General features: G+C 46.1%; 1 protein-coding gene across 1 annotated transcript; it reads left to right on the forward strand.

Annotated features, from left to right (window-relative positions):
• The first annotated feature begins 3,401 nt into the window (after window positions 1-3,401).
• On the forward strand, window positions 3,402-9,566 carry LOC101991143 (CD209 antigen-like protein C). Its single transcript, XM_005366965.3, has 7 exons — window positions 3,402-3,447; window positions 3,549-3,635; window positions 4,607-4,696; window positions 5,271-5,357; window positions 5,979-6,130; window positions 6,832-6,941; window positions 9,416-9,566. Exons 1-7 carry the CDS (start codon window positions 3,402-3,404, stop codon window positions 9,564-9,566), a joined length of 723 nt encoding a protein of 240 aa, XP_005367022.1.
• The last annotated feature ends 2,428 nt before the right edge of the window (window positions 9,567-11,994 follow it).

Genomic DNA, 11,994 nt, shown 5'->3' on the forward strand with positions numbered 1-11,994 from the left:
TCAGCCAGTCCCTGAGACCTATGCTAGTGACCATTGATGTCCCAGCTGTACTGTAACCCTCTTAGTGTGTGACTTATTGCATGTTCTGGAACTCTCAAAAGCTTCATGCAGTGCTTACTGCACTGGAATGTGGTATTTGAATCTGTGTTCCTGGGCCATGGTCACTCATATTTGGTTCCAAAATTGCTGTGGAATAATTCTCTTGTACACTATAAAGATTTGTTGTTCAAATTGGTTTAATAAAATGCTGATTGGCCAGTAGATAGACAGAAAGTATGGGCGGGGGCAAACTAAGGATGAGAAGAAGGAGCAGGGCAGAGTCAGGAGTCATCATCCAGACGAAGAGGGAGCAGAACATGAACATGCCATTCTAACAAAGGTACCACCGCATGGTAGAACATAAATAAGGAATATGAATTAACTTAAAATGTAAGAGCTAGCTGGTAATGAGCCTGAGCTATTGGCTGAGCCTTTATAATTAATGCAAACCTCTGAGTGATTATTTGGGACTGGGCATTTGGGACAGGAAACATCCAACTACACAGAATAAACTCTTGTTCCTTTTAAGGTGAGAGCCAGTGGGGGGAGGGGTGTTGTGTTGACACTGGTATCAATCCCAGTTTCTTATTTTCTCCTCAATCAGACCTACACCCTTGAGTCTGTACCTAAGTCACAACCAAATCAGTTCCTACGCCCCAACCCTCTCTGGACTAGTTTTACATCAATTTGACACAAGCTGCAGTCATTTCGATAGAGGGAAACTCAACTGAGAAAATACCCCCAAGGCTGGCCTGTTAGCAAGTCTGTGGAGCATTTTCTTGATTAGTGACTGAAGTGAGAGGACCCATCTCACTATGGGTGATGCTACCCCTGGGCAGATGGCCCTGGAGTATATAAGAAAGCAGACTGAGCAAGCCCTGAGGAGCAAGTCAATGATCAGTGTTCCTCCATGGCTTCTGCTTCAGTTCCTACCTCCAGGTTCCTGCCCAGACTTCCTTCAGTAATGGATAATATAAGCTATAAGGCAAAACAAACCCTTGCCTCCTCAAATTGCTTTGGGTCATGGGGCTTTAATCATAGAAGTAGAAACCTAGTTAAGACTGTGGTATGCACGCATGTTCATGTGTCTGTATAGGGGCACTTGTGTGTATACATGCATGTGGGAGCCAGAGGACAACTTCCACTATTGTTTTTCAAGTACCATTACCTGGCTTTTTAAGACAGGGTCTCTCACTAGCTTATAATGTCACTAGACTATTGGGCAATGAGAATCAAGCATTGGTCTGGTTCTGCCCTTCATGTTGGAATTACAAGCATGTGCCACCATGCCTGGCTTTTGACAAGTGTTTTGCAGATCAAATTCAGATCCTCACACTTGCAAAGCAAGCACTGTACCCCTATGCTATCTCCTCAGTTCTGGGGCCCACACCTCTTGGTAAATTTATGGAGGGTCCTAAGGATGTCAATAAAAACCCACAGAATCAACTAACCTGGCTTCAAAAGGGCTCACAGAGTCTGAAGTGATAGCAAGGGAGCTTACAGGTGACTGAGTTAGGCCCTCTGCATGTATGGAACAATTATGTAGCTTGGTCTTCTTATGTGGCTCCTAACAGTGGGAGCGGAGGTTGTCTCTAAATCTTTCTCTTGCTTTTGGGACCCTATTCTTCATACTGGGTGGTCTTGCCCAGCCTTAACACAAGGGGAGGTACTTAGTGCAACTTGATATGCCGTATTTTGTTGCTCTCCACAGGAGGCCTGCTCTTTTCTGAACAGAAATGGAAAGGTGGACAGGAGGAGGCAGAGGGAAGGTGCTGGGGAGACTGGGAGGAGAGGAGAGAAGGGAAGCTGTGGTCTGGATGAAAAATAAATGAATAAATTTAAAATTAAAAGAGAGAGAAAGAAAAATAAAATGCAGGGCTTCTGCTTTTCCAAGCAGAAGGATTGACTGTAAGACCTGTCTAAATATGTCACCCAGCACAGCAGCAGCAAGGAAGCCAGGAGAATCAGAAGAGAAGAGAAGAGAAGAGAAGAGAAGAGAAGAGAAGAGAAGAGAAGAGAAGAGAAGAGAAGAGAAGAGAAGAGAAGAGAAGAAGCAGAAAAGTCCCGCCTTCTCCTTCAGAAGAACAGCAGGGAAAGAGAGACCAGGAGTGGGTGGACCTTATCTCTTAAAGAGACCTTTGCACCTGCACACAGACTAGGACCCTGGGCTGACCAGGGTACTGTCTGGGTGCATCCAGTCAGATGGCAGGGTAAGCCAGCATAATGCCTGAATCCTAACACCACCAGCCTCCCCCCACACCCCAAAAAGTAAATTTCTTTTTATTGTGGCATAGTCTTTACTCTGACAAAAACAAAACAAAAACAAAAACTATTCTTATTTATTCATCTAGTACTGGTGACCTGAGTTTTTCCAGGTTGGGACGGGTTTTGCACCAAGCTGCTAAGAATCATTTTGTTTCCTCCTTGAACCTCTGTGACTATTTTTGGACCTCAGTGTGAGCTGTGGAAGATACTGTTTGGGTTCTATTTCTAGCGCCACTAATTAACAGCTGTATAACCTTGGGCCAGCTATGTGAATATTCTGTGCTTCGAACAGATCTAATAGTAAAACGGCAGTCATAGCACCTACTACAGCCTGGGTCATTAGGTAGATCAGTGCATGAAACATTTAGGAAAGTGCCTGACTATACAATGGCTGACTATACAAAACAAATAAGGACAGCTATGATTTAACCTGGGCCTAGTTTCATTTCTGTTGCTGTGATACAAGGCTCTGACAAAAAACAACTTGGAGAAAGCATTTATTTTAGCTCACAGTTCCAAAATCTCATTCTATCATTGCGGGCAGTCCCAGCAGCGAGAGCTGGAAACAGCTGGTCACATCCACAGTTGAGAGCAAAAAAAAGTGACTCCATGGTTGCTTTCACTCAGCTGCATTTCAGTGCTTGACCCCCTCCCTGCCTAGGGAATGGTGCGGCTAATAATGGGCTGGGTCTTCCCACATCAGTTAACTTAGCTTAGTGTAGACAACCCGTCACCAAGACTCAGGGTGTTCTAGATTGAGTTAAGTTCACAGTCAATCAATACAAACCCCCTCTCCCAAGTCAACACAAATGGACTGGAAGTGATGGCATCTTCAAAACGAGACAGCATGTCACCAGATCAGAGAGGACCATTTTTCTAAGAACGGTAGAGCTGCTGCATGCCCTTCCATTCCAGAAATGGTAGTTACATGGAATGGTGTGTCAGAGGTTCGGCCACCTCCCTCTAGCATCTTCCTGTCTCACAGTTCCTTGTTTCACTTCCTGACTCAGAATAGATTCAAGGAGTGAGTAACAGTGCGTGGTAAATAGATGCTATTGTCCCCGTCCGTCACCAGCACAGCAGAACATCAGTGAAACATGAATGACTCCGAGGACGGGAGGGTGCAGCAGCTGTGCTCCCACGGTAAGAATGGTCCTAGATTCTGGGGACTTAGAGAGGGGTCTCAGTGGGGCCACCTTGAGTCTCAGTTTGCCAAGGATGTGACTGATGCTCTGTCCACTCAGATGAGGAACACCTGATAACCAGCGGCACCAGATACTCCGTCAAAGGCTTCAGATTCGAACCACCCTATGTCCTCAAAAGAGCTGCAGGTAAAAGGAGAAGGGAAAAGACAGGTTTCTTCAGCCATCTGCGTCCTGGGGAGGGGGAGAATGGAAGTCTGGATCGTTAAGACTGAGAAAAGAGGAAGATGGAGACTGGACCTCTGGGTACTGTGGAGGTAGGGGCTAAGGACTAGACTCCTTGTTTCCATAGGGTGGAGGCTGAGGATGGCACTCGAGTTTTGGGGACAGGAAGACTGTGTGTGCTGTGGAGTTGGAGGCTGAAAACTCTACTTCTCAGTCCAATGGAGGAGAAACTCACAACTGGATCCTGAGGATGTGGAGCCTGAGGGCTGGACTTCTGGGGTCCTGTAGAAGCAGAGGCTAGAACTAGACTCCTCCCTTCTACTAAGCAAAGATTGTGTCTTCTGCAAGTGGAAACTGAGTTTTTAGAGTCCCGTGTCTTTGGGTGGCCATCTGGGAGACTGAACTCCTGGGTCCGAGGCAGACAGAGGCTCAAATGCACCCTGAAATGTTCAAGGATGCAAACCTGGGTTCTTAAATGCTGGTGTGGTTGAGTCTGAAGGGACTGAACTATATTCTGAAGAAATTCGTCCTCCTGGGTCTTTGAAAGGTAGAACATGCGACTCTGGACTCTGGGGCCCTGGGGATGATGACAGATGAAAACCGAGCGTGGTGAGGGTGGGTCTGGGCGTTGAACTCCTGGGCATGCTGGGCATTCTTCAGAGACAGTGGAGAGGAATGAAAGTGCTGGGATTCTAGAGAGATAGACACAGGTTTTCAGAATCTTGAGTCCTGGCAAGAAGGAAAACAAGGACTGGACTATTCGATTATGGAATGGTTGAGTTAGAAAAGAATCTTGTATCTTAGGGAAGTGAAAGCTGAAACACAGGTGCAATGGATCCCGGGGTGGTGGAAGCCATAGTCCTGGGAAGAGGACGCTGGTGTCAGAGCGAGTCAGGGACACTGCTGTGATGGGACTCCCACCTTCTCTCCTGCAGGGCACCTGTGCCATGGCCACGTCCCTGTTGTGCTGCAGCTGTTCTGCCTCACACTCTCTGCTGTTCTCCTTCTGGCTGTCCTCATCAAAGGTCAGGCAGGAATGGGGGACGGGGGAGGTAGGGTAATGGTTAGGGACTTCTCAAAGCTCTTCTCCTCTCTAGAGTAGAAGAGGGTCCGGGCTCCACTTACTCTGGCCATTCAGTCTCCTCTGAATATCAGATTTCCTCATCCTCCAGAGGTATTAAACCAGCAGCTAGATAGCCTCCTGGTTAAAAGCACTTGTCAAAGAAACATGAAGACCTGAGAGTTTGGATCCCAGAACACATGTGAAGCAGGACATGGTAAGGCATGTTTCTGTAACCCTGGAAGCTGGTAGGCCAGCTAACCTGATTTACATGGTGGTGAACAAGAGACCCCATATCAAACAAAGTGGAAGGTGAAGACTAACACCCAGGGTGGTCTATCCTCTGGCTCCTCAGGTGTGTGACAACATGTCCACAGTCACAAATGCGCATGCATACCCACACCCACCTGCAATATTAAAGAGAGGTATTAAACAAGATACTTTGTTGTTTGTTTGTTTGTTTAAATCTCCCTGGGGAATGAGTGCAGGCCATGACTTATAAAGTGTTTAATAATTGCAGACTCCCTTTCTTGTCACAGTCTCCAGTATTGCCAACACCCAGGGACAAGAACAGGCAAAGAAGGAGAAGGTTTACAAGGAGATGAGCCAACTGAAGCCTCGAATAAGTGAGTGACTGGAAGGCAAAAGGCCCTGGGGACTCAGAGGATCTCCATGGTACATGGCTTGGCTTCAGCCACCACCCATTTCTGAGCCTCCACGTCTTCTCATTTGATTTGATAACTTTATGAAAAGGAGATGATGAGGGGATGGCAGCATTGCTCAGCAGTTAAAACCACTTGCCATCAAACCTAATGACCCAAGTTTGGTTCCTGGGACTCCCAGGGTGGAAGGATAGAACTCACTCCCTGAAGTTGCCATCTGCCCTCCACATCCATGCCATGGCATGGGCATGACCACACACACACATCAGTTAATTTATTCACTGGCTGGTTGAAATTAGGGTCAATGGAAGTTAGTACTCAAAAAGAACAGTGAACATGGCTGAAATTCAGTTAGCCAATCTCCAAAGGTCTGTGCTGAGCTCTAAGTTCATCCATACTTCTCCCAGGCTTGAGGGGAGGCCAGGACTTCCAGGTTCTTTCACGGTGAGGTATATTCTCAGAGAGTAGAGAGGAATGGCTGCCCAGGATGCTGTGTCTGAGGAGATCCTGCAGGGCTTGAAGGCTGGGTGGGCACGGAAATGGGCATCCAAGCACATGCCCATCCTGACCAATCTCTCCCAACAGACCACCTGTGCCGCCCCTGCCGCTGGGACTGGACCCTCTTCCAAGGAAACTGTTACTACTTCTCCAAGTTCCAACAGAACTGGCATGACTCTGTCACCGCCTGCAGGGAAGTAGGAGCCCAGCTAGTGGTTATCAAAAGTGATGAGGAGCAGGTATGTCTGGTGGGATCCAAATGGCTCTGGTGCATGTGTCTGACTGACCACAGGCATCTGAGGAGATACAAGTTTGCTAGTTTGGATTATAGGTGAGTGCTGCTTACTCCACTTGGGAAAGGAAGAGCAGAAAGAAAAATGTCCCAAGCACCATGTTTCATACACACAACCCACCACAACCACCACCATCGCACAGTGTCTAAATATGAGTGGGTGCTTTGGGTAACACAAAATGCAAGTGGCTTCTGTTGGTACACTGGGAAGCGCTGAATGTCTTCCTTTACTGAACTTTAAAGGAAAGTCCAGTGTCTACCATTTGCCAACTCCCCTGTTGTAAATGTTGCCATACTGACCGAATTCATGTTACCAATGGGTCATCCCTCAATGCGGAGCTCAAAAGAGATCATATGCATGATCAGAAATGAAGAACTGGTACAAGCTGGCTTTAGCCCTTGTACCTAGTGGTGAGTTAATCTATCTGAGCATGCTCAGAAGTCTTAAGAAGGCAAACAGGCGATATGTACCATGGAAGACAACTCAGAACAAACAGGATACAGAGGTGGGAGCCCTGAGACCTGTGGGACCCTGGAAAGATGAATACCAGACTGCAAGCAGAACTTCCTGCTTAGAGTTGGGGAAGGAAAACAATAGGGAGACTACACGGTAAGTAGCCTCTACCTGATGGCCTCTCTGACCTCCAGAGCTTCCTGCAGCAGATGTCTAAAGAGAAAGGCTATGCCTGGATGGGTCTGTCAGACCTGAAGCATGAAGGCATGTGGCACTGGCTGGATGGTTCACATCTGCTGTTCAGGCAAGTCTGGGAAGGAGGAGCGGCTTATAGCATCGGGTGGTTTGTGACTTACTTCTGTCGGTGTGATAAGGATGGCTGAAGAGGGAAAGGATTTTCCTGGCTCACAGATCCAGGGGACATATTCATGGTGGGTGTGGCATGGCAGTAGGAGTTGGAGGTGGCTGGTCATATGGCAATGGCAGTCAGGCAGCTGAGAGGAAACAAGTGGTCAGGCTGTAAGAGCTTGAGGCCCACGCCAGTGATCTGCTTCCCCCAGTGCCTGAAGGTTCTACAACCTTCTCAGACAGTGCCAGCTGGGGGCTGGGTGTTCAAACACTGAGCCTGTGGGAGACATTTCACACTCAAACCACAATGGCACCAGCAAATGCTGGCTAGAGTTCTCCTTTGGATATGTCTCCATACCCTAGCCTTCTTGGCATAAGACATTATTCATGAAGGAAGAAATGCTTCATAACCATGTGCTGATAAGATGCCAAGTGCATCTTATCCACCAGCAGATATGGAGGAGGAGGAGGTCTGTCATCTGCATAAGGCATTTAAATGAATATATTAACGGAAAATCTATGGGATAGTGTGTTCTTGTTGCTATAACTAAATGTCTGATAAAATGAATGTAAGGAATGATTGATTTGGCTCAGAGTTTGAGGATACAGTTCACCATAATGGTGAAGGCATGCTAGCAGGAGCTTCGGGAAACTAGTTCTATAACATTCATAGTCAGAAACCGTGGGGGGGGGGGAGATTTGAATGCCATTTAAAAACAAATGCAAAACAAAACCAACCCCAGACTACTTTCTCCACTGTATGTACACACATGTGTGGGGCGGGGGCATGGACATATCTGTGGGGTTGTTGCGCATGCACATGTGTGGGGAGGCATTGGAGTCTCTGGTACCCGTGGGAATGAATGACTAAAGCTGTATACCAGGCTTAGGACTAGCCAGTGTGACGTGTCCATGGGTTCAAGGATGTAGATGCTGTCCCTCGATTTTGACCCTGAGTAGGCTATATAGGGGCTGAAAGTACAGAATCTTGAGGATGGAGGTATTTAAGCCTGTGGAACTTGAGTTGGTTGGTTATATTTGAAGAAAAAACCTTCAGTAAAACAACCCCCTTTCAAACATGAAAGATCACAAGGATCATGGGCCAAGGTCAAAGGACTTGGGTCCTCATTGACCCAGAACAAGTCCCATCTGCTGTAATGCACTTGGGGCAGAAGTAAAAGCATCCCATTCCAAAGACAGAAACATGTTGAGGGGCGGGAGATGGATGAGTTGATAAATTGCTTGCTGTGTGTTCTGGTTTCGTTTCTGTTGCTCTGATAAAACACACCGACTAAAAGCAAGTTAGGGGAGAAAATGGTTTAGTTCACCTTTTATAATCTGAGGTCCCAGTCTTTCACTGTGAGAAGCTGAGGCAGTTGATGACATCACAGCCACAGTCGAGATGAACCACCTTTTATAATCTGAGGTTCCAGTCTGTCATTGGGGGAAGCTGAGGCAGTTAGCTACATCACATCCACAGTCAAGATGAAAAAGAAATGAAAGCGTACATGCTCACGTGCATGCTGGATTTCTCCACTCTTACACAGTTCAGGGCCCCTGCCTAGGTAATGGTGCTGCTCACAGTGGGCTGGATCTTTACACATCTCTTAACATAATTTAGAAAATCCTCCACAGACACTGCCACAGACCAGTCCAATATAGACAATCCCTAAGACTGTCTTTGTAGGTGACTCTAAGTTGTGTCAAGTTGACAGTGATAACTGACCATCATACAATACAAGCATGAGGACCTGAGTTCTATCCTCCGAAACCACATAAGAAAGCCAAGTGTTTCAGCATGGGCTTGTCATCTCAGCACTGGAAAGCCAGAAACAGTAGATCCCTGATGCTCATTAAACAGACAGTTTAGCTGAATTAGTGAATTCTAGGCCAGTGAGAGACCATGCCTCTGAATCAAGGTGGAAAGTGATTAAAGATGCCTGGGGTTGACCTATGGCCTCTACATATACAACCATAAATGTGTACATGTTTCTGCACATAAACACACACACACAAATAAGCACACACACAGGAGAGATGAGGAGGGGGAAACAGTTAATAAAGAGAAGGTGGGACTAATTCTCATACTTTTATGGGTGTTGTCCAAGGAAATTTATGAATAATAGCATTTAATTGAGGTTCATGACTCCAGGGGATTAGAGTTCCTGAGCATCATGTCAGGGAGCATGGCAGCAGGAAAGCAGGCATGGTGCTGGAGAAGCAGCCAGTACTCTACATCTCAATCCATAAGTACAAGACAGAGAAAGCTAACTAGGAAAGTTGTGAACTTTTAAAACCACAAAGCCCACCCCCAATGACACTCCCTCCTCCAACATGGCCTTGCCCGACAGTTCCACCTACTGGAGACCAAGCATTCAAATATGTGAGCCATGGGAGCCATTCTCATCCAAACCTCAATTGGTTTTGCAGTTTCATGAAATATTGGAACAAAGGAGAGCCCAACAATGAAGGAGAAGAAGACTGTGCAGAATTCAGAGATGATGGCTGGAATGATGCTCCATGTGCAGTGGAGAAATACTGGATCTGCAAGAAGTCTGCTATGTCCTGCACCAAAAACTGATGTCTCATCTGTCTGTAGCACCTGTTGCCAAAATGACCCTGTGGGGTGACTGAACTTAACCCACAAAGCCCACAATGTATGCCAGTTCCTTCCCCTGTGAACACGAAGGACTTAACTGCAGCTGTTTCCTCGTTTGCCCTCCCCTGTGTGCCCCCCCTCTGTGTGTGTGTGTGTGTGTGTGTGTGTGTGTGTGTGTGTGTGTGTTCACATCAAAGGTCACCTTTGTCCTCCATCTTGGTTTTTTTTTTTTTGAGACAGGGTCTCATTTTTACCTTGGGACCACCATGAGGGTATGTTTTGGCAGTAAGAGGAGTCTGATTGTTATGGCAGTGGAGAGGTACAGACATGCTCTCTCTTCTGGTCAAGTTCCAGCAATAATAGAATACTACATGGATTTGCAAGCTAAATAAACTTTTCCTCTTCTAAACAATTTTGTTGGAGTAGTTTATCACAGCAACAGGAAACTTAATTAAGACCAAGCATCTCTCACTGACTCTGGAGTTTGTCATGTAGGCTGTGTAAACTACATAAGGCTGTCCAGGGCCACAGCCACCCTCCATCTCCAGGTCTGGAATCACAAGCATGAACTACCATGCCTAGCTTTTTTCATGAGCTCTGAGGATTGAACTTGACTCCTTATGCTCACATGGCAAACACTTTACCAGCTAAGCAGTATCCCAAGCCTGAGGATTCGGGTCTTTACAGAATTCATGATGTATAAGCATTTTCTCCCATCTGTGAGTTTCTTTTTATTCTTCTTCCTGATTTCAAGGAGAATACTGATTAATTTTTTTCAAAAGTGAATGAAGCTCACGATGGTTTCTGTGAGGGGGGTTGATACATGTGTGTGGATCTGTGTGTGTGTGAGTGCACATGCCCATGCACGTGCATGTGGAGACCAGCATCCCCCTCTACCACGGCCTGCTTTATTCCTTTGGATCAAGGTCTCCTCTGACTAAATGTAGAACACCTCCTTTTCAGCTAGGCTGACAGCCAAGATGTCCAGCAATCCTCCTGTCTCCACTCCCATCCCAGCACTGGTATTAGATGGTCACACCCAGTTTCCTAGTTAATGTCAGCTGTCAGTAAGTTACAAAAAGAGAAGGATTAGATAAAGTTGAGAAAGTCCAGGAAGACTTGTGGAAGGGATAGGAATGTGGATATGATCTAAATATATTGCACATGTGTAAGAAATTACTGAAGAACAAACTGAAGACTGGCTATTTGTTCAGGATGTGTGTGCATGGAGAAACACAGCATCTCACCTCAGTCAGGTCATTGAGCTTTGCTTCCTTGTCTATAAGTCACTCAGGAGTGTGGACTCCCAATAGAAAGTCGGGATAGGTTGCAGTGAGATGGCTCAGTGGGTAAAGAGCTTGCCTTGGAAGCCTGAAGGCCTGAATTTGATTCTTGAAACTCACTTAAAGGTAGAAAGTGAGAACTAACTCCACAAAGCTGTCTTCTGACCTTTGAGTGCATGCTGTGGTGCCCTCGACACTCTAGAAACAATCGGAGTAGTGGTGGTGGCAATAAAGAATGGCAGTACCCACTTCTGCATCCCTGCCGTCTTTGGGCACATAACATCACCCAGCTCAGCCTGTCTGGGCACTGGGATCGAATCCGGAGGGCAGCCAGGCGGGCGGGAATTCCTTTGTTTCAATAGCCTGCCTGCAGCAAACAAGGTAGGCACTTTGTTTATGAGTTACCTAACCAGCATGGAGATCTGATCTCGGCACCAGGAGAGCCATCACTGGGGCACCTAAAGAGCCATCACTGGAGGGTGCCATCACTGGGAAGGTACATCAGTGGGCAAGGAGACCTGATCCTGTAAAAGATCCTTAGGGGAGCATTTGGAGGAAAAGATGGGCAGGCACCAATGCAAGAATTCACCCAACAAACTGAAAAACAACATGAAACTACCAGAACCCAGCGACCTCATAACAGGAGAACATGAACACCTTAATCAAGAAGAAGTAGAAAAAATGGACTTTATGAAAGTGATTGACGCCCTTAAACAGCATGTAAAAAATGCCCTTATAGAAATGGATGAGAAGTATAACAGAAAATTTGAAGAATTGAATAAAGCAGTGAATGATACCCTAGGAAACCAAGGAAAAACAATCAAACAGATAATGAAAACAGTTCAAGACTTGAAAACTGAATTGGAGACAAGGAAGAAAACACAAACAGAGGGCCAGCTGGACATAGAAAATACAGGTAAATGCATAGAGACTACAGAAACAAGTATAACCAGCAGAATACAAGAAATAGAAGAAAGAATCTCAGATTCTGAAGATAACATAGAAAAATAAACACACTGATCAAAGATAACAGCAAGTCCAACAAATTCTCATCACAAAACATTCAGGAAATATGGGACACAATAAAAAGACCAAACCTAAGAATAATAGGAGTAGAAGAAGGAGAA

This window comes from Microtus ochrogaster, unplaced genomic scaffold (assembly GCF_000317375.1).
Source record: "Microtus ochrogaster isolate Prairie Vole_2 unplaced genomic scaffold, MicOch1.0 UNK15, whole genome shotgun sequence".
NCBI lineage: Eukaryota > Metazoa > Chordata > Mammalia > Rodentia > Cricetidae > Microtus > Microtus ochrogaster.